General features: G+C 45.6%; 1 protein-coding gene across 1 annotated transcript in view; it reads left to right on the top strand.

Moving 5' to 3' along the window:
* The first annotated feature begins 1,786 nt into the window (after positions 1 to 1,786).
* The window catches only part of GAL3ST4 (galactose-3-O-sulfotransferase 4), a 31,755-nt gene continuing 11,403 nt past the window's right edge, over positions 1,787 to 22,138 (top strand). The window contains exons 1-2 of the mRNA XM_077261722.1: positions 1,787 to 2,356; positions 17,642 to 17,752. Coding sequence (XP_077117837.1) covers positions 17,646 to 17,752 — 107 coding nt within the window. The 5' untranslated portion in view covers positions 1,787 to 2,356; positions 17,642 to 17,645. The remainder of the gene's footprint in view (positions 2,357 to 17,641; positions 17,753 to 22,138) is intronic.

Raw genomic sequence — 22,138 nt, 5'->3', positions numbered from 1 at the left:
TGCTCTCTCTGGGAGAAACTACAGAATTGTTTATGACTCTTTCCGAATGCTCCCTCTGGAAGGGACTACAAAAGTGTTTATGACTATTTCCAAATGCTCCCTCTAGTAGATCCCACAAAGTGTCTATGACTCTTCCTGAATGCCCCCTCGGGTAGAGACAACAGAAGGGTTCATGACTCTTTCCTAATGCTCCCTCCGATAGAGACCACAGAAGTGTCTATGACTGTTTCCAAATGCCCTCTCCAGTACTATGACTCTTCCCAAGTACCCCATCTTGTAGAGACTATAGAAGTGTCTGTGACACTTTCTGAATGCTCCGTCTGGTAGAGATAACAGAAGTGTCCATGACTCTTTCCTTCCAAGTGCCCCTTCCAGTACTATGACTCTTCCTGAGTGCACCCTCTTGTAGACTTCCGAAGTGTCTATCACTCTTCCAGAGTGCCCCCTCCAGTTTAGACCACAAAAGTGTCTATAACTCATCTCGAATGCCCCCTCCAGTAGAAACTACAGAAGTGTCTATGACTCTTTGCAAATGCTTCCTCTTATAGAGACTACAGAAGAGTATAAGACTTTTCCTCAATGTCCCCTCCAGTAGAGACCACAGAAGTGTCTATGACTCTTTCTGAATACTCCTTCTGGTAGAGAGTACAGAAGTGTCTATGACTCTATGACTCTTTCTGAATGCTCCCTCCGGTAGAGACTACAGAAACATCAATAACTCTTTCCAAATGCTTCCTATGGTAGAGACTACAGAAGTGTCTATGACTCTTTGTGAATGTTTCCTCCAGTAGAGACTACAGGATTGTCTAACTCTTTCCGAATGCTGCCTCTGAAGAAGTGTATATGGCTTTTTCCAAATGCTCCCTCTGAAAGAGACTACAAAAGTGTGTATCACTCTTTCTGAATGCTCCCTCCAGTAGATCCTATGGAAGTGTCTATGACTCTTCCTGAGTGCCCTCTCCGATAGAGACTACAGAAGTCTTCATGAGTTATTACTCTTTTCGAATGTTCCCTCCGATAGAGACTATAGAGAAGTCTATGACTCTTCCTGGGTGCTCCCTCCGGTAGAGATTACAGAAGTGTCTATGACTGTTCCCTCCAGTACTATGACTCTTCCTGAGTGCCCACTCTTGTAGATACTATTCAAGTGTTTATGACTTTTTCCAAATGCTCCCTCCAGTGGAGAATACAGAAGTGTCTATGACTCGTCCAAAGTGCCCCCTCCAGGACTACGACTCTTCCCGACTTCCCCTCCTTGTAGAGACTACAGAGGTGTCTATGACTCTTTCCAAACACTCTGGAAGAGACTACAGAAGTGTCTATGACTCTTTCCGAATGCTCTCTCCAATATAGACTACAGAAGTGTCTGTGACACTTTCCGAATGGCCCGAGTGGTAGCAATTATAGAAGTGTCTATGACTCGTCCCAAGTGCCCCCTCCAGTACTATGTACCATAGTACCAGTACTATGACTCTTTCCAACCTCTCCTTCTTGTAGAGACTACCGAAATGTCTATGACTCTTTCCAAATGTTTCCTCCTGTAGAGACTACAGAAGTGTCCATGACTCTCCAGGACGCTCCCTCTTCTTTCTCCACTACTTGTCTCTCTGTCTCCTTTGGCTCAGGTTGAATTAGGAGTCAGGAAGTTTCCTGTGTCCAGGGAATGAGATTCCCCAGATACAGACAGCACACTCTCCTCTTTCTCTCCTTTCTGGAACTCCCTCCTCTTCCTCCTCCTCCTCCTGTCTCCTGGTGAATAACAGCAGGATCACTAAATAGCACTTTTGTTAGGAAAGAATTCTGAGGACAGATGGAGAAGTAAGAAGAGATGAAGAAAGGAGGGGTAGACAAAACCAGAGGAAGAGGAAGGAGGGGACATCAGGAGAGAGAGCAAGGCAGGGAGAGAGTTAGGAAAAACTAAAGAGAGGATCAGAGGAGAACAGATGGAGGAGAACTGAGGAAAGAAGGATAAAGAAGACTGGGAGAAGAACCAGAGGGCAGACAATCAGAGGCACAGGCTGGAGAGAGAGCAGTGAAAGGGACATCAAGGGAGGGAGACGGAGATAGAGAGAGTGAAGTCAACTATGAAGAGAGGAGACTAGGAGGGAACATATAGGACAAGTGGAGCAGACAGAAAGTTCTGAGACTGGCAGAGGTCTATGAATGAAACAGGAGAGGACAGAGGCCCCGTCCCATTACCGAGAGCGAAACAGAGGGACAAAGAGCAGAGATAAATGAAGAACAAAAGAAAGACACCCATCGTGACTTGTGAGAGAGGGGACACCGGGAAAGGGACGCCAACCAACAACACTATAAACTAAGGACAAGAGACACCTCCACAACTACATCCAGACAGGTGAGTGCAACCTGAGGAGAGAGACAGATGTGAGATGTGAGAGAGGTAAATGTGGATAGACAGATAGATAGAAGGTAGATAAATAGAAAGATAGACAGCAAGTTACAGGATAGAAAGATAGCATAGAAGGATAGATAATATATAGATAATATATAGATGATAGACAGATAGATAGATAGATAATAGATAGATAGATAGATAGATAATAGATTAATAGAAAACAGATAGACAGATAATAGATAGATAATACATAGATAGATAATAGATATATAGATAATAGATTAATAGAAAACAGATAGATAGATAGATAGATAGATAGATAGATAGATAGATAGATAGATAATAGATTAATAGATAACAGATAGATGGATAGATAATAGATATATAGATAATTAGATAACAGATAGATAATAGATAACAGATAGATAGATAGATAGATAGATGATAGATATAGATAATAGATAGATAGATAATAGATTAATAGATAACAGATATATAGATATATAGATAATAGATTAATAGATAACAGATAGATGGATAATAGATTAATAGATAGCAGACAGATAAATAGATAGATAATAGATAATAGAGAGATAATAGTTAGATAGATAGATAATAGGTAGATAATAGATAGATGACAGATAGATAGATAGATAGATAGATAATAGATAGATATTAGAGAGATAATAGATAGATAGATAGATAGATAGATAGATAGATAGATAGATAGATAGATAGAAAATAGATAGATAGATTGATTAATAGATAGATAAAAAGTTCTCGGTGTACTGATTATTACTATTACATGAAAGTATTTCTATAACACACTGTGAATTATTTCTGTATTTTACTCCCTTAGTCCACAGCTTTGCAGGCCTCATCATCCCTGTCCCCATTAGGGCTCACACTAGACCCCTCTCTGCCTTTCAGGGTGATATAACCTCCTGACTCTATAGATGTTTATAAAGTGCAGCTCATGTTCTCTGATCCTCACATCCTCTCTGTTCCTACATCTGGAAGCAATCTGGGCTTATAAATGTGTGTAATTATCATCAGACAGAAAGGAGGGAGCTGGAGATCAGAGGTTACTTGCCTTGAGGGCCACCACATACTTTTAGACTAGTTAGTTCATGAGTGGGGTGGGGGGTGGACTTTTAGGTGACCTGTGGAATTTCATCTGTGGACCATTTTTTTGTCTTTTTATTTGGTTATCGATCTGTTTCCTAACATCAATAAATAGATATTATTTGTCTCCAGGTATACAGATAGTATGATGGTGTAAGGTGAGAGACAACTCGGAGCACCAAAATATGGTCCCATGGCTAAGGAGAGCAGGACTGTGTATAGTAAATACAATTCTAGACATCACAATGTCCATTGACGAGGAAAACATGGTTGTGTTTTGTGAAAGACCCCTCAGCATACAACAATATGGCCCGTGACTAGCAGAACATGGTTATGTAAGATGTTAACTGCATCTAGAAACAATAATGTGGTCCTTGGACCATGAAAGCATGGTTGTGTAGGTGAGGGATACCTATAGACGTCATAATATGATCTCATGACTAGAAGAGCATGCTTGTGTAGGTGTGGGTCATATCTAGAGACCACGGTATAGTCCTATGACTAGGAGAGCATGGTTGTGTAGTTGAGGGACACCTCTAGACACTACAGTAAATTCCCATGGCTAGGACAGCATGGTTATGTAGGTGAGGGACACCTGTAGACACTAAAATATGGCCCTATCCATGACTAATAGAGCATGATTGTGTTAGGAGGACATCTCTAGACCATACAGCATGGTACTATGACTAGGAGAGCATGCTTGTGTAAGCTGGAGCACACCTTTAGACAACACAGTATGGCCCTATGACTAGGAGAGCATGGTTATGTATGGTGAAGTACACCTCAGTACATCACAATATGGTCCCATGACTACGAAAACATGGTTGTGTAGGTAAGGGACACTTGTAGACACTGCAATATGGTCCTATCATTAGGAGAGCATGATTAAGGTGGAGCACATCTATAGACCACAAAGCATGGTCCTATGACTTAGAGGGCACACTTTTGTAAGGTGAAGGACACCTTTAGACACCACACTATGGTCACAGGACTAGGAGAGCTTGGTTATGTATGGTGAGGTACACCTCAATACATCACAATATGGTCCTATGACTAGGAGAACATGGTTATGTAAGGTGGAGCACACCTCTAGATACCACAGTATGGTTCTATAACTAAGAGAGCATGGTTATGTATGGTGAGGTGCACCTCAATACATCACAATATGGTCCCATGAATAGGAAGGTATGTTTGTGTAAGGTGAAGGAAACCTTTAAACACCACAGTATGGTTGTATGACAAGGAAACATGGTTGTTTAAGGTAAGAGACACCTCTAGACACCACAGTACGGTCCCATGACTAGGGAGCTTCGTAATGTATGGTGAGTGACACCTCTAGACACCAACGTATGGTCCTATGACTAGGGGAACCTGGTTATGTATGGTGAGAGACAACTCTAGACACCACAGTATGGTCTCATGACTGGAGAACATGGTTGTATAAGGTGAGGGACAACTCTAGACACCACAGTATGGTCCTATGACTAGGAGAACATGGTTGGGTAAGGTGTGGCACACCTCTAGACACCACAGTATGGTACTATGACTAGGAGAACATGGTTGTATAAGGTGAGGGACACCTCTAGACACCACAGTATGGTCCTATGACTAGGAGAACATGGTTGGGTAAGGTGAAGGACACCACATTAGTCAGGATGAATGTAGGTTATATTAGAAGATCTATGTTGAAGTGACCACCTGTTGTTTTTTACTTGTGTAATGCACATTTGCAGTAGTTTCCAGTTCCTGTTGACGCAGCCACTTACTGAATAATGATCTTCACTGATGCGAATCGTTGGGTTTTATCATCCAGTTGTGATAATCAATTTAGTTATTTGGCCACAGTCCATCCCTGGTGGTCTAGTGTAGTCTTATTGGCCATTCTCATTGGCCATTCTCACTGGTCCAACGGTTTAATATTTATGATGTTTGACTGAGGAATAATGACCCTACTAGTATGTCTGAGGGGTGATTGTTTTTATTAAAATCCCTGGTTGCTAAGTCTTTTAATAAACTATTCTCAATGATCCAGATCCCCACTAAAGATCCCTGGTATCTAGCAGGTTATTAATATTCCATAAAGTGTTTAGGGACGTCATAAATAATATCCCTGGCATCTAATGGGTTAACAAACAATATGTATGTTTTGAAATTAAAATACTAATAATATCCCTGGTTTCTAGTGGGTTAATGAACATTTCCTTTGTAATATAGTGATGAATTATAACAATAATACCCCTGGCATCTAGTGGGTTAGTGAATAATGCATGCTGTATTATAGAGATTACTAAATCAGCTAAATAAACATTAAATAATAATAATATCCCTGGTATCTAGTTGGTTAATGAACAATATGTTTTATAATATAAAGATGGGCATAGGGTGTATCCAAAAAGTACCTGCTTCTAATGTTAGCTTCTATATTTCCCTAGACCACCAGGGATGTTATCATTAACCTCATTATTGCCATAGACCACTAGATACACTGCTGAGAAAATAAAGGGAGCACTAAAATCCCACATCCTAGATATCACTGAATGAAATATTCCAGCTGCAGATCTTTATTCATTACATAGTGGAATGTGTTCAGAACAATAAAACCTAAAAATTATCAACGTAAGTCACAACTAATATCCCACGGAGGTCTGGAGTTTGAATGATGCTCAAAATCAAAGTGGAAAATGAAGTTACAGGCTGATCCAACTTCAGTGGAAATGCCTCAAGACAAGGAAATGATGCTCAGTAGTGTGTGTGGCCTCCATGTGCCTGTATGACCTCCCTACAATGCCTCGGCATGCTCCTGATTCTCCTGAGGGATCTCCTCTGAGAACTGGACTAAAGCATCCGCCAACTCCTGGACAGTCTGTGGTGCAACGTGACGTTAATGGATGGAGCGAGACATGATGTCCCAGATGTGCTTGATTGGATTCAGGTCTGGGGAACGGGCGGCCAGTCCATAGCTTCAATGCCTTCATCTTGCAGGAACTGCTGACACACTCCAGCCACATGAGATCTGGCATTGTCCTGCATTAGGAGGAACCCAGGGCCGACTGCACCAGCATATGGTCTCACAAGGGGTCTGGGATCTCATCTCGGTACCTAATGGCAGTCAGGCCACATGGAGGGCTCTGCGGCCCTCCAAAGAAATGCCACCCCACACCATTACTGACCCACTGCCAAACCGGTCATGCTGAAGGATGTTGCTGGCAACAGAACCTGCTCTCATCCGTGAAGAGCACAGGGCACCAATCATGGTGTTTTCTGGCAGATGCCAAATGGTCTGCACAGTGTTGGGCTGTAAGCCCGACTCCCACTTGTTGATTTAGGGCCCTCATACCACCCTCATGGAGTCTGTTTCTGACAGTTTGAGCAGACACATGGATATTAGTGGCCGCTGGAGGTCATTTTGCAGGGCTCTGGCACTGCTCCTCCTTGCACAAACCAGGAGGTACAGGTCCTGCTGCTGGGTTGTTGCCCTCCTACAGCCCCCTCCACATTCCCTGGTGTACTGGCCTGTCTCCTGGTATCTGCTCCATGCTCTGGACACTGTGATGACAGACACAGCAAACCTTCTTGCCACAGCCCGCATTGATGTGCCATCCTGGATGAGCTGCACTACCTGAGCCACTTGTGTGGGTTTTAGACACCGCCTCATGCTACTGTACCTACAGGGGTGAGAGCAATGACAAAATGCAAAAGGGACCAAAGCATCAGCCAAAAAGGATGAGAACAGAGAAATGGTCTGTGGTCCCCACCTGCAGAACCGCTCCTTTATAGGGGTTATCTTGCTAATTGCCGATTATTTCTACCTGTTGTCTGTTCCATTTACACAACAGCAGGAGAAACTGATTCACAATCGGTGTTGCTTTATAACTGGACTGGCTGATTTCACAGACTGACTTGGAGTTACATTGTGTTGTGTAAGTGTTCCCTTTATTTTTTTGAGCCGTGTATATTATTTTACCACCATAGCTCACAGTGGATGATAGTCAATCTCTATAATGCCCTAAACCAATGGAGATTATATCTTTTCATTTTTCTGGCCTATCCCACCAGGGATATTAGCATTGAACTCTATACTGCCACTGACCACTTAGAATATCATAACTAACCTTTTCCCTGCACTGGCCCACCAGGGATGGTATTATTACCTCTGTACTGCCCTAGCTCACAAGGGATGTTATTATACACCTCTTAATTGCTGTTGGCCACATGATTGTCTCCATTGCGCTCTTTATCACCCTAGCTTAACAGGAATGGTATTTTGAACCTCTATATTCAGCCTTTTAGTGGCCCTAGACCACCAGGGATGTTATCATTACATCTATATTGCCCTAGCCCACCAGGGATGGGCTCTCATTAACCTTTATATAGCCCTAGACCACCAGGGATGTTATCATTCCATCTATATTGCCCTAGCCCACCAGGGATGGGCTCTCATTAACCTTTATATAGCCCTAGACCACCAGGGATGTTATCATTACATCTATATAGCCCTAGCCCATGAGGGATGGGCTCTCATTAACCTTTATATAGCCCTAGACCACCAGGGATGTTATCATTACATCTATATTGCCCTAGCCCACCAGGGATGGGCTCTCATTAACCTTTATATAGCCCTAGACCACCAGGGATGTTATCATTACATCTATATTGCCCTAGCCCACCAGGGATGGGCTCTCATTAACCTTTATATAGCCCTAGACCACCAGGGATGTTATCCTTACATCTATATTGCCCTAGCCCACCAGGGATGGGCTCTCATTAACCTTTATATAGCCCTAGACCACCAGGGATGTTATCATTCCATCTATATTGCCCTAGCCCACCAGGGATGGGCTCTCATTAACCTTTATATAGCCCTAGACCACCAGGGATGTTATCATTCCATCTATATTGCCCTAGCCCACGAGGGATGGGCTCTCATTAACCTTTATATAGCCCTAGACCACCAGGGATGTTATCATTACATCTATATTGCCCTAGCCCACCAGGGATGGGCTCTCATTAACCTTTATATAGCCCTAGACCACCAGGGATGTTATCATTACATCTATATTGCCCTAGCCCACCAGGGATGGGCTCTCATTAACCTTTATATAGCCCTAGACCACCAGGGATGTTATCATTACATCTATATAGCCCTAGCCCACCAGGGATGGGCTCTCATTAACCTTTATATAGCCCTAGACCACCAGGGATGTTATCATTACATCTATATTGCCCTAGCCCACCAGGGATGGGCTCTCATTAACCTTTATATAGCCCTAGACCACCAGGGATGTTATCATTACATCTATATAGCCCTAGCCCACGAGGGATGGGCTCTCATTAACCTTTATATAGCCCTAGACCACCAGGGATGTTATCATTACATCTATATTGCCCTAGCCCACCAGGGATGGGCTCTCATTAACCTTTATATAGCCCTAGACCACCAGGGATGATATAATTACAAATGAAACTTATATTGGAGGCTCCTTTTTAGGATTCATAAAGTAATATATTTATTTTAGTTATGAAAAAAATGTACAGTGGATATAAAAAAAGTCTAGAAACCCCTGTTGAAATGCCAGGTTTTTCATTTAAGAACTTTTTCCACTTTTAATGTTGCCCATAGTCTGAACAATTCAATTGAAAAATAAACTGAAATCTTTTGGGGAGGGAAAAGAGAAATACTCTTGCAGGGGCATCTCCTGTGTACAGCGCCGTCTTCAGGACACCCACAGATTGTCACTTGGATTTAGATCTGGACTCTGGCTGGGCCATTCCTAAACTTTGCTCCTCTTCTGGAGAAACAATTATTTTGTTGCTTTTGAGGTCGTTGTCTTACTGAAAGATGAAATTCCTCTTCATCAGCAGCTTTTTAGTAGAGACCTGAAGATTTTGCTGCAAAATTGGCTGATACTTGAAACGATTCATATTTCCCTGTACCGTGATTAAAGCCACATTCCCAGCTGCTGAAAAACAGCCCCAAAGCACAATGCAGCCTCCACCATGCTTCACTGTGGGTATGATGTTCTATTGGTGTTAGCTTTCAAGCTTTTGGAATTATAGCCAAAATGTTCCACCTTGCTCTAGTCAGACATAACATGTTTTCCAACACGCTTTTTGGCAGACATGATGGAAGTCTCGACAAAACATAGCTGAGCTTGGATGGTTTTCTTTGTAACAAAAGGCTTCCATCTTGCCACCCTACCCCACAGGCCAGACATAGGAAGCATACTGGAGATTTTTGTCACATGCAGTAGATAGCCAGCACTTGCCAGAAATTGCTGCAGCTCCTTTAATGTTGCTGTATGCCTCTCAACAGCTTCCTGTACCAATTTTTCTTCTTAATTTTTCATCATTTTTGAGCAATGTCTAGTTCTAGGTAATATCACCATGATGCCAAAGTTAAGCCTCATCTAGTTGACGTCCTCACAGTTACTTATCGAATGCCTCTTATTTGTATCCTCTGATGATTTTATTTTCTTTCTCAGTGGGTTTGTACAGATTAAAGGGTTAAAAGCTCTGAAATGATTCTTCTTGGTCGGATTTTTTACCTGGTGATGTAATGGGGGTGTAGATTTTTGCTATCTCCTGTATGTTGTCTGTGTTTGTCCTTGGTGCAGATTCCTCTGGAGGGCGGCTGTAGCTCATAATAAAATAGCCCCTTGTTAGGACATCTAATTAAATGTCTGCGCGCGGGCCAAAGACGCTCACTTTACAAGGACACTACTCGTTCTCCTCTTAATGAAGCCAGTTCCTTGTTACAAGAGGCTGAGACCATAAAAAGATCACTTGAGATCGGGAGGAGAGGTTGTTCTGGAGAGAGATTGATATCCCACATAATAAATACGAGGAGGAGGAGGAGGAGGAGGAAGGGGTCCATTATAAAATATGTCACAACCACTGAGCGCAGGCCGCACTCTGTATGTCACTCTGCAATTAAACTTGTCAATGAGTAACTGGCTCCATCCTAAGTCGCCTCGTTAAGTCTCCGGAGCACCGCTCCCTAATGCCCGGCTCTCGCATCTCCACCAGCAGGATGAAGGCTGCGTCATCTCACAGATGGTCGGTCCGGGTCCTGCCCTCTTAATTCTAGAGCAAAATTTACAAAAAAAAGTCAAAAATTTACAGCTGGTTAATCCCACGTGGTGTAAGATGTTGAGTTAGGAGAAGGAAGGGGGGAACAGATGCTACAGAACATCGGAAGAATGCGCAGATTTATCAGAAATCCAGTTCTATTCTTCCGTTTTGGGTTTTTTTTTTGCGTTTTCTCCTGCTCTTCTTCCGAGACTTGTACCTTTTTTATTTTTCCATCGATGGAGCTGACGTTATATCGGTATCATTTTTGGGGTACACACATGTATCTCTGTATACAGGGAGCTCCCTCTAGTGGTGACTGCAGACAGGATCTTATCATGTATCTCTGTATACAGGGAGCTCCCCCTAGTGGTGACTACAGGCAGGATCTTATCATGTATGTCTGTATACAGGGAGCTCCCCCTAGTGGTGACTGCAGACAGGATCTTATCATGTATGTCTGTATACAGGGAGCTCCCCCTAGTGGTGACTGCAGACAGGATCTTATCATGTATCTCTGTATACAGGGAGCTCCCCCTAGTGGTGACTGCAGACAGGATCTTATCATGTATCTCTGTATACAGGGAGCTCCCCCTAGTGGTGGCTGCAGACAGGATCTTATCATGTATCTCTGTATACAGGGAGCTCCCCCTAGTGGTGACTGCAGACAGGATCTTATCATGTATCTCTGTATACAGGGAGCTCCCCCTAGTGGTGGCTGCAGACAGGATCTTATCATGTATCTCTGTATACAGGGAGCTCCCCCTAATGGTGACTGCAGACAGGATCTTACCATGTATCTCTGTATACAGGGAGCTCCCCCTAGTGGTGACTGCAGACAGGATCTTATCATGTATCTCTGTATACAGGGAGCTCCCCCTAGTGGTGGCTGCAGACAGGATCTTATCATGTATCTCTGTATACAGGGAGCTCCCCCTAGTGGTGGCTGCAGACAGGATCTCATCATGTATGTCTGTATACAGGGAGCTCCCCCTAGTGGTGACTGCAGACAGGATCTTACCATGTATCTCTGTATACAGGGAGCTCCCCCTAGTGGTGACTGCAGACAGGATCTTACCATGTATCTCTGTATACAGGGAGCTCCCCCTAGTGGTGACTGCAGACAGGATCTTATCATGTATCTCTGTATACAGGGAGCTCCCCCTAGTGGTGGCTGCAGACAGGATCTTATCATGTATCTCTGTATACAGGGAGCTCCCCCTAGTGGTGGCTGCAGACAGGATCTCATCATGTATGTCTGTATACAGGGAGCTCCCCCTAGTGGTGACTGCAGACAGGATCTTATCATGTATCTCTGTATACAGGGAGCTCCCCCTAGTGGTGACTGCAGACAGGATCTTATCATGTATCTCTATACACAGGGAGCTCCCCCTAGTGGTGGCTGCAGACAGAATCTTATCATGTATCTCTGTATACAGGGAGCTCCCCCTAGTGGTGGCTGCAGACAGGATTTTATCATGAATCTCTGTATACAGGGAGCTCCCCCTAGTGGTGACTGCAGACAGGATCTTATCATATATCTCTGTATACAGGGAGCTCCCCCTAGTGGTGGCTGCAGACTGAATCTTATCATGTATCTCTGTATACAGGGAGCTCCCCCTAGTGGTGACTGCAGACCGGATCTTATCATGTATCTCTGTATACAGGGAGCTCCCCCTAGTGGTGACTGCAGGCAGGATCTTATCATGTATGTCTGTATACAGGGAGCTCCCCCTAGTGGTGACTGCAGACAGGATCTTATCATGTATCTCTATATACAGGGAGCTCCCCCTAGTGGAGGCTGCAGACAGGATCTTATCATGTATCTCTGTATACAGGGAGCTCCCCCTAGTGGTGGCTGCAGTCAGGATCTTATCATGTATCTCTATTTACCGGGAGCTCCCCCTAGTGGTGGCTGCAGACAGAATCTTATCATGTATGTCTGTATACAGGGAGCTCCCCCTAGTGGTGACTGCAGACAGGATCTTATCATGTATCTCTGTATACAGGGAGCTCCCCCTAGTGGTGACTGCAGACAGAATCTTATCATGTATCTCTGTATACAGGGAGCTCCCACTAGTGGTGGCTGCAGACAGGATCTTATCATGTGTCTCTGTATACAGGGAGCTCCCCCTAGTGGTGACTGCAGACAGGATCTTATCATGTATCTCTGTATACAGGGAGCTCCCCCTAGTGGTGGCTGCAGACAGGATCTTATCATGTATCTCTGTATACAGGGAGCTCCCCCTAGTGGTGGCTGCAGACAGGATTTTATCATGAATCTCTGTATACAGGGAGCTCCCCCTAGTGGTGACTGCAGACAGGATCTTATCATATATCTCTGTATACAGGGAGCTCCCCCTAGTGGTGACTGCAGACAGGATCTTATCATGTATCTCTGTATACAGGGAGCTCCCCCTAGTGGTGGCTGCAGACAGGATCTTATCATGTATCTCTGTATACAGGGAGCTCCCCCTAGTGGTGACTGCAGACAGGATCTTATCATATATCTCTGTATACAGGGAGCTCCCCCTAGTGGTGGCTGCAGACTGAATCTTATCATGTATCTCTGTATACAGGGAGCTCCCCCTAGTGGTGGCTGCAGACAGGATCTTATCATGTATCTCTGTATACAGGGAGCTCCCCCTAGTGGTGACTGCAGACAGGATCTTATCATGTATCTCTGTATACAGGGAGCTCCCCCTAGTGGTGGCTGCAGACAGGATCTTATCCTGTATCTCTGTATACAGGGAGCTCCCCCTAGTGGTGGCTGCAGTCAGGATCTTATCATGTATCTCTATATACCGGGAGCTCCCCCTAGTGGTGGCTGCAGACAGAATCTTATCATGTATGTCTGTATACAGGGAGCTCCCCCTAGTGGTGACTGCTGACAGGATATTATCATGTATCTCTGTATACAGGGAGCTCCCCCTAGTGGTGACTGCAGACAGGATCTTATCATGTATCTCTGTATACAGGGAGCTTCCCCTAGTGGTGACTGCAGACAGGATCTCATCATGTATCTCTGTATACAGGGAGCTCCCCCTAGTGGTGACTGCAGACAGGATCTCATCATGTATCTCTGTATACAGGGAGCTCCCCTAGTGGTGACTGCAGACAAGATCTTATCATGTATCTCTGTATACAGGGAGCTCCCCCTAGTGGTGACTGCAGACATGATCTTATGTATCTCTGTATACAGGGAGCTCCCCCTAGTGGTGGCTGCAAACACAATCTTATCATGTATCTCTGTATACAGGGAGCTCCCCCTAGTGGTGCCTGCAGACACAATCTTATCATGTATCTCTGTATACAGGGAGCGCCCCCTAGTGGTGACTGCAGACAGGGTCTTATCATGTATCTCTATATACAGGGAGCTACCCCTAGTGGTGGCTGCAGACAGGATCTTATCATGTATCTCTGTATACAGGGAGCTCCCGCTAGTGGTGACTACAGACAGGATCTTATCATGTATCTCTGTATACAGGGAGCTCCCCCTAGTGGTGGCCGCAGACAGGATCTTATCATGTATCTCTGTATACAGGGAGCTCCCTCTAGTGGTGGCTGCAGACAGGATCTTATCATGTATCTCTGTATACAGGGAGCTCCCCCTAGTGGTGTCTGCAGACAGGATCTTATCATGTATCTCTATACAGGGAGCTCCCCCTAGTGGTGACTGCAGACAGGATCTTATCATGTATCTCTGTATACAGGGAGCTCCCCCTAGTGGTGACTACAGACAGGATCTTATCATGTATCTCTGTATACAGGGAGCTCCCCCTAGTGGTGTCTGCAGACAGGATCTTATCATGTATCTCTATACAGGGAGCTCCCCCTAGTGGTGACTACAGACAGGATCTTATCATGTATCTCTGTATACAGGGAGCTCCCCCTAGTGGTGGCTGCAGACAGGATCTTATCATGTATCTCTGTATAAAGGGAGCTCCTCCTAGTGGTGACTGCAGACAGGATCTTATCATGTATCTCTGTATACAGGGAGCTCCCCCTAGTGGTGACTGCAGACAGGATCTTATCATGTATCTCTGTATGCAGGGAGCTCCCCCTAGTGGTGACTACAGACAGGATCTTATCATGTATCTCTGTATACAGGGAGCTCCCCCTAGTGGTGACTGCAGACAGGATCTTATCATGTATCTCTGTATACAGGGAGCTACCCCTAGTGGTGACTGCAGACAGGATCTTATCATGTATCTCTGAATACAGGGAGCTCCCCCTAGTGGTGGCTGCAGACAGGATCTTATCATGTATCTGTATACAGGGAGCTCCCCCTAGTGGTGGCTGCAGACAGGGTCTTATCATGTATCTCTATACACAGGGAGCTCCCCCTAGTGGTGGCTGCAGACAGAATCTTATCATATATCTCTGTATACAGGGAGCTCCCCCTAGTGGTGGCTGCAGACAGAATCTTATCATGTATCTCTATACACAGGGAGCTCCCCCTAGTGGTGGCTGCAGACAGGATCTTATCATGTATCTCTGTATACAGGGAGCTCCCCCTAGTGGTGACTGCAGACAGGATCTTATCATGTATCTCTGTATACAGGGAGCTCCCCCTAGTGGTGAATGCAGACAGGATCTTATCATGTATCTCTGTATACAGGGAGCTCCCCCTAGTGGTGGCTGCAGACAGGGTCTTATCATGTATCTCTATATACAGGGAGCTCCCCCTAGTGGTGGCTGCAGACAGGATCTTATATCATGTATCTCTGTATACAGGGAGCTCCCCCTAGTGGTGGCTGCAGACAGGGTCTTATCATGTATCTCTATATACAGGGAGCTCCCCCTAGTGGTGGCTGCAGACAGGATCTTATCATGTATCTGTATACAGGGAGCTCCCCCTACTGGTGACTGCAGACAGGATCTTATCATGTATCTCTGTATACAGGGAGCTCCCCCTAGTGGTGGCTGCAGACATGATATTATCATGTATCTCTGTATACAGGGAGCTCCCCCTAGTGGTGGCTGCAGACAGGAACTTATCATATATCTCTGTATACAGGAAGCTCCCCCTAGTGGTGGCTGCAGACAGGATCTTATCATGTATCTCTGTATACAGGGAGCTCCCCTTAGTGGTGACTGCAGACAGGATCTTATCATGTATCTCTATATACAGGGAGCTCCCCCTAGTGGTGGCTGCAGACAGGATCTTATCATGTATCTCTATATACATGGAGCTCCCCTAGTGGTGACTGCAGACAGGATCTTATCATGTTTCTCTGTATACAGGGAGCTCCCCCTAGTGGTGACTGCAGACAGAATCTTATCATGTATCACTGCATACAGGGAGCTCCCCCTAGTGGTGGCTGCAGACAGGATCTTATCATATATCTCTGTATATAGGGAGCTCCCCCTAGTGGTGGCTGCAGACAGGATCTTATCATGTATCTCTGTATACAGGGAGCTCCCCCTAGTGGTGACTGCAGACAGAATCTTATCATGTATCTCTGTATACAGGGAGCTCCCCCTAGTGGTGACTGCAGACATGATCTTATCATACATCTCTGTATATAGGGAGCTCCCCCTAGTGGTGGCTGCAGACAGGAGCTTATAATGTATCTCTGTATACAGGGAGCACCCCCTAGTGGTGGCTGCAGACAGGAACTTATCATGTATCTCTGTATACAGGGAGCTCCCCCTACTGGTGGCTGCAGACAGGATCTTATCATGTATCTCTGTATACAGGGAGCTCCCCCTAGTGGTGGCTGCAGACAGGGTCTTATCATGTATCTCTATATACAGGGAGCTCCCCCTAGTGGTGGCTGCAGACAGGATCTTATCATGTATCTCTGTATACAGGGAGCTCCCCCTAGTGGTGGCTGCAGACAGGAACTTATCATGTATCTCTGTATACAGGGAGCTCCCCCTAGTGGTGGCTGCAGACAGGAACTTATCATATATCTCTGTATACAGGGAGCTCCCCCTACTGGTGGCTGCAGACAGGAGCTTATCATGTATCTCTGTATACAGGGAGCACCCCCTAGTGGTGGCTGCAGACAGGAGCTTATAATGTATCTCTGTATACAGGGAGCTCCCCGTACTGGTGGCTGCAGACAGAATCTTATCATGTATCTCTGTATACAGGGAGCTCCCCCTAGTGGTGGCTGCAGACAGGATCTTATCATGTATCTCTGTATACAGGGAGCTCCCCCTAGTGGTGACTGCAGACAGGATATTATCATGTATCTCTGTATACAGGGAGCTCCCCCTAGTGGTGGCTGCAGACAGGATCTTATCATGTATCTCTGTATACAGGGAGCTCCCCCTAGTGGTGGCTGCAGACAGGATCTTATCATGTATCTCTGTATACAGGGAGCTCCCCCTAGTGGTGGCTGCAGACAGGATCTTATCATGTATCTCTGTATACAGGGAGCTCCCCCTAGTGGTGGCTGCAGACAGGAGCTTATAATGTATCTCTGTATATAGGGAGCTCCCCCTAGTGGTGACTGCAGACAGAATATTATCATGTATCTCTTTATACAGGGAGCTCCCCCTAGTGGTGGCTGCAGACAGGATCTTATCATGTATCTCTGTATACAGGGAGCTCCCCCTAGTGGTGGCTGCAGACAGGATCTTATCATGTATCTCTGTATACAGGGAGCTCCCTCTAGTGGTGGCTGCAGACAGGATCTTATCATGTATCTCTGTATACAGGGAGCTCCCCCTAGTGGTGACTGCAGACAGGATCTTATCATATATCTCTGTATACAGGGAGCTCCCCCTAGTGGTGACTGCAGACAGGATCTTATCATGTATCTCTGTATACAGGGAGCTCCCCCTAGTGGTGGCTGCAGACAGGATCTTATCATGTATCTCTGTATACAGGGAGCTCCCCCTAGTGGTGACTGCAGACAGGATCTTATCATATATCTCTGTATACAGGGAGCTCCCCCTAGTGGTGACTGCAGACAGGATCTTATCATGTATCTCTGTATACAGGGAGCTCCCCCTAGTGGTGACTGCAGACAGAACCATATTATGCCTCTCTATATGCAATGACACTGGATTTATTCAGATTATCAAGCCAAAACTCATCATGATATGTGACATTATGTTTTGTTTCTTTCTATTCAGGACAATGAGGCTTAGTCAATTCTGTCGGATGCAGATCCTGGGTTTTGGCGTCATAGTTCTTATGGCCATCGCCATTACTATTCAGATTCTGGGCATCCACTTCCCGAGGAGGTGAGTGATCATCGGACAGTCTGCTCCCTGTGGATAATGTCATTAATATTTTATTTGCAGCTTTATATGACAAAACCCAGATCCTGTGTAGCGGGCCTGAAGCTGTTGGGGCATGTCGAGAGTTGTAGCTTGTCAGCTGCAGAGCCGCAGGTTGGGGATGTCTGTGACCACCACGTGAGGACATCTTCCCAGCTATAACTCACTGGTTCTCACGTCTCACTGTGTGTCTCTGAGGACACATCCCCATAGGACCCCGTCTTCTCATGCTTCCCAAGATTAAAATATTTACTAAATGTTTGGCATTTATACCCTCCGCAGAGGAACGTTCCTAAATATACAGGTCCTTCTCAAAAAATTAGCATATAGTGTTAAATTTCATTATTTACCATAATGTAATGATTACAATTAAACTTTCATATATTATAGATTCATTATCCACCAACTGAAATTTGTCAGGTCTTTTATTGTTTTAATACTGATGATTTTGGCCTACAACTCCTGATAACCCAAAAAACCTGTCTCAATAAATTAGCATATCAAGAAAAGGTTCTCTAAACGACCTATTACCCTAATCTTCTGAATCAACTAATTAACTCTAAACACATGCAAAAGATACCTGAGGCTTTTAAAAACTCCCTGCCTGGTTCATTACTCAAAACCCCCATCATGGGTAAGACTAGCGATCTGACAGATGTCAAGAAGGCCATCATTGACACCCTCAAGCAAGAGGGTAAGACCCAGAAAGAAATTTCTCAACAAATAGGCTGTTCCCAGAGTGCTGTATCAAGGCACCTCAATGGTAAGTCTGTTGGAAGGAAACAATGTGGCAGAAAACGCTGTACAACGAGAAGAGGTGACCGGACCCTGAGGAAGATTGTGGAGAAGGACCGATTCCAGACCTTGGGGAGCCTGAGGAAGCAGTGGACTGAGTCTGGTGTGGAAACATCCAGAGCCACCGTGCACAGGCGTGTGCAGGAAATGGGCTACAGGTGCCGCATTCCCCAGGTAAAGCCACTTTTGAACCATAAACAGCGGCAGAAGAAGCAGCACTGGACTGTTGCTAAGTGGTCCCAAGTACTTTTTTCTGATGAAAGCAAATTTTGCATGTCATTCGGAAATCAAGGTGCCAGAGTCTGGAGGAAGACTGGGGAGAAGGAAATGCCAAAATGCCTGAAGTCCAGTGTCAAGTACCCAGTCAGTGATGGTGTGGGGTGCCATGTCAGCTGCTGGTGTTGGTCCACTGTGTTTCATCAAGGACAGGGTCAATGCAGCTAGCTATCAGGAGATTTTGGAGCACTTCATGCTTCCTGGCACCTGCTCACAGTGCCAAAACCACTGGTAAATGGTTTACTGACCATGGTATTACTGTGCTCAATTGGCCTGCCAACTCTCCTGACCTGAACCCCATAGAGAATCTGTGGGATATTGTGAAGAGAAAGTTGAGAGACGCAAGACCCAACACTCTGGATGAGCTTAAGGCCGCTATTGAAGCATCCTGGGCCTCCATAACATCTCAGCAGTGTCACAGGCTGATTGCCTCCATGCCACGCCGCATCGAAGCAGTCATTTCTGCCAAAGGATTCCCGACCAAGTATTGAGTGCATAACTGAACATTATTATTTGATGGTTTTTTTGTTTGTTATTAAAAAACACTTTTATTTGATTGGACGGTTGAAATATGCTAATTTATTGAGACAGGTTTTTTGGGTTATCAGGAGTTGTAGGCCAAAATCATCAGTATTAAAACAATAAAAGACCTGACAAATTTCAGTTGGTGGATAATGAATCTATAATATATGAAAGTTTAATTGTAATCATTACATTATGGTAAATAATGAAATTTAACACTATATGCTAATTTTTTGAGAAGGACCTGTACATGAGCGACCAGATGGGAATGGTCCATTATTGGTGGTATATCAGGGAGCTCCTCTACTGTATACATGTACACGTATCCATGTGAGCGCAATCGTGCATATCCTTCTATATTGTTACCCAGATTTGCGCCTTGTCTCCTCTCCAGTTTCTCTCTCTAGGAAAAACATATTAGGGTTTAAGAAACGTAGGAGACACAGAAGGCAGGAGAGATCCAAAAGGCAGGGGAGACACAGGAGGCAGGAGAGATCCAAAAGGCAGGGGAGACACAGGAGGCAGGAGAGATATAACAGGCAGAGGAGACACAGGAGGCAGGAGAGATATAAAAGGCAGGGGAGACACAGGAGGCAGTAGAGATATAAAAGGCAGAGGAGACACAGGGGGCAGGAGAGATAGAAAAGGCAGAGGAGACACAGGAGGCAGGAGAGATATAACAGGCAGGGGAGACACAGGAGGCAGGAGAGATATAAAAAGCAGGGGAGACACAGGAGGCAGGAGAGATATAAAAGGCAGAGGAGACACAGGAGGCAGTAGAGATATAAAAAGCAGGGGAGACACAGGAGGCAGGAGAGATATAACAGGCAGAGGAGACACAGGAGGGAGGAGAGATATAAAAGGCAGGGGAGACACAGGAGGCAGGAGAGATATAAAAGGCAGGGGAGACACAGGAGGCAGGAGAGATATAACAGGCAGAGGAGACACAGGAGGCAGAAGAGATATAAAAGGCAGAGGAGACACAGGAGGCAGAAGAGATATAAAAGGCAGGGGAGACACAGGAGGCAGGAGAGATATAACAGGCAGAGGAGACACAGGAGGGAGGAGAGATATAAAAGGCAGGGGAGACACAGGAGGCAGGAGAGATATAACAGGCAGAGGAGACACAGGAGGCAGAAGAGATATAAAAGGCAGGGGAGACACAGGAGGCAGAAGAGATATAAAAGGCAGAGGAGACACAGGAGGCAGGAGAGATATAAAAGGCAGGGGGGACACAGGAGGCAGGAGAGATATAAAAGGCAGAGGAGACACAGGAGGCAGGAGAGATATAAAAGGCAGAGGAGACACAGGGGGCAGGAGAGATAGAAAAGGCAGAGGAGACACAGGAGGCAGGAGAGATATAAAAGGCAGGGGAGACACAGGAGGCAGGAGAGATATAAAAGGCAGAGGAGACACAGGAGGCAGGAGAGATATAAAAAGCAGGGGAGACACAGGAGGCAGGAGAGATATAAAAGGCAGGGGAGACACAGGAGGCAGGAGAGATATAACAGGCAGGGGAGACACAGGAGGCAGGAGAGATATAAAAGGCAGAGGAGACACGAGAGGCAGGAGAGATATAAAAGGCAGGGGAGCCACAGGAGGCAGGAGAGATATAAAAGGCAGGAGAGACACAGGAGGCAGGGGAGATATAAAAGGCAGAGGAGACACAGGAGGCAGGAGAGATATAAAAGGCAGGGGAGACACAGGATGCTGGAGAGATATAAAAGGCAGGGGAGACACAGGAGGCAGGAGAGATATAAAAGGCAGGGGAGCCACAGGAGGCAGGAGAGATATAAAAGGCAGGAAAGACACAGGAGGCAGGAGAGATATAAAAGGCAGAGGTGACACAGGAGGCAGGAGAGATATAAAAGGCAGGGGAGACACAGGAGGCAGGAGAGATATAAAAGGCAGAGGTGACACAGGAGGCAGGAGAGATAAAAGGCAGAGGAGACACAGGAGGCAGGAGAGATAGAAAAGGCAGGGGAGACACAGGAGGCAGGAGAGATATAAAAGGCAGAGGAGACACAGGAGGCCGGAGAGATATAACAGGCAGAGGAGACACAGGAGGCAGGAGAGATATAAAAGGCAGAGGAGACACAGGAGGCAGGAGAGATATAAAAGGCAGGGGAGACACAGGAGGCAGGAGAGATATAAAAGGCAGGGGAGACACAGGAGGCAGGAGAGATATAACAGGCAGGAGAGACACAGGAGGCAGAAGAGATATAAAAGGCAGAGGAGACACAGGAGGCAGGAGAGATATAAAAGGCAGGAGAGACACAGGAGGCAGGGGAGATATAAAAGGCAGAGGAGACACAGGAGGCAGGAGAGATACAAAAGGCAGGAGAGACACAGGAGGCAGAAGAGATATAAAAGGCAGAGGAGACACAGGAGGCAGGAGAGATATAAAAGGCAGGGGAGACACAGGAGGCAGGAGAGATATAAAAGGCAGGAGAGACACAGGAGGCAGGAGAGATCCAAAAGGAAGAGGAGACACAGGAGGCAGGAGAGATATAACAGGCAGGAGAGACACAGGAGGCAGGAGAGATATAAAAGGCAGAGGAGACACAGGAGGCAGGAGATATAAAAGGCAGAGGAGACACAGGAGGCAGGAGAGATATAACAGGCAGAGGAGACACAGGAGGCAGAAGAGATATAAAAGGCAGGAGAGACACAGGAGGCAGAAGAGATATAAAAGGCAGGGGAGATATAAAAGGCAGGAGAGACAGAGGAGGCAGAAGAGATATAAAAGGCAGAGGA

This window comes from Ranitomeya variabilis, chromosome 5 (genome assembly GCF_051348905.1).
Source record: "Ranitomeya variabilis isolate aRanVar5 chromosome 5, aRanVar5.hap1, whole genome shotgun sequence".
Classification (NCBI taxonomy): Eukaryota; Metazoa; Chordata; class Amphibia; order Anura; family Dendrobatidae; genus Ranitomeya; species Ranitomeya variabilis.
The sequence above is the reverse complement of the archived record's forward strand: the minus strand, read 5'-3'. Positions and strand labels throughout refer to the sequence as shown.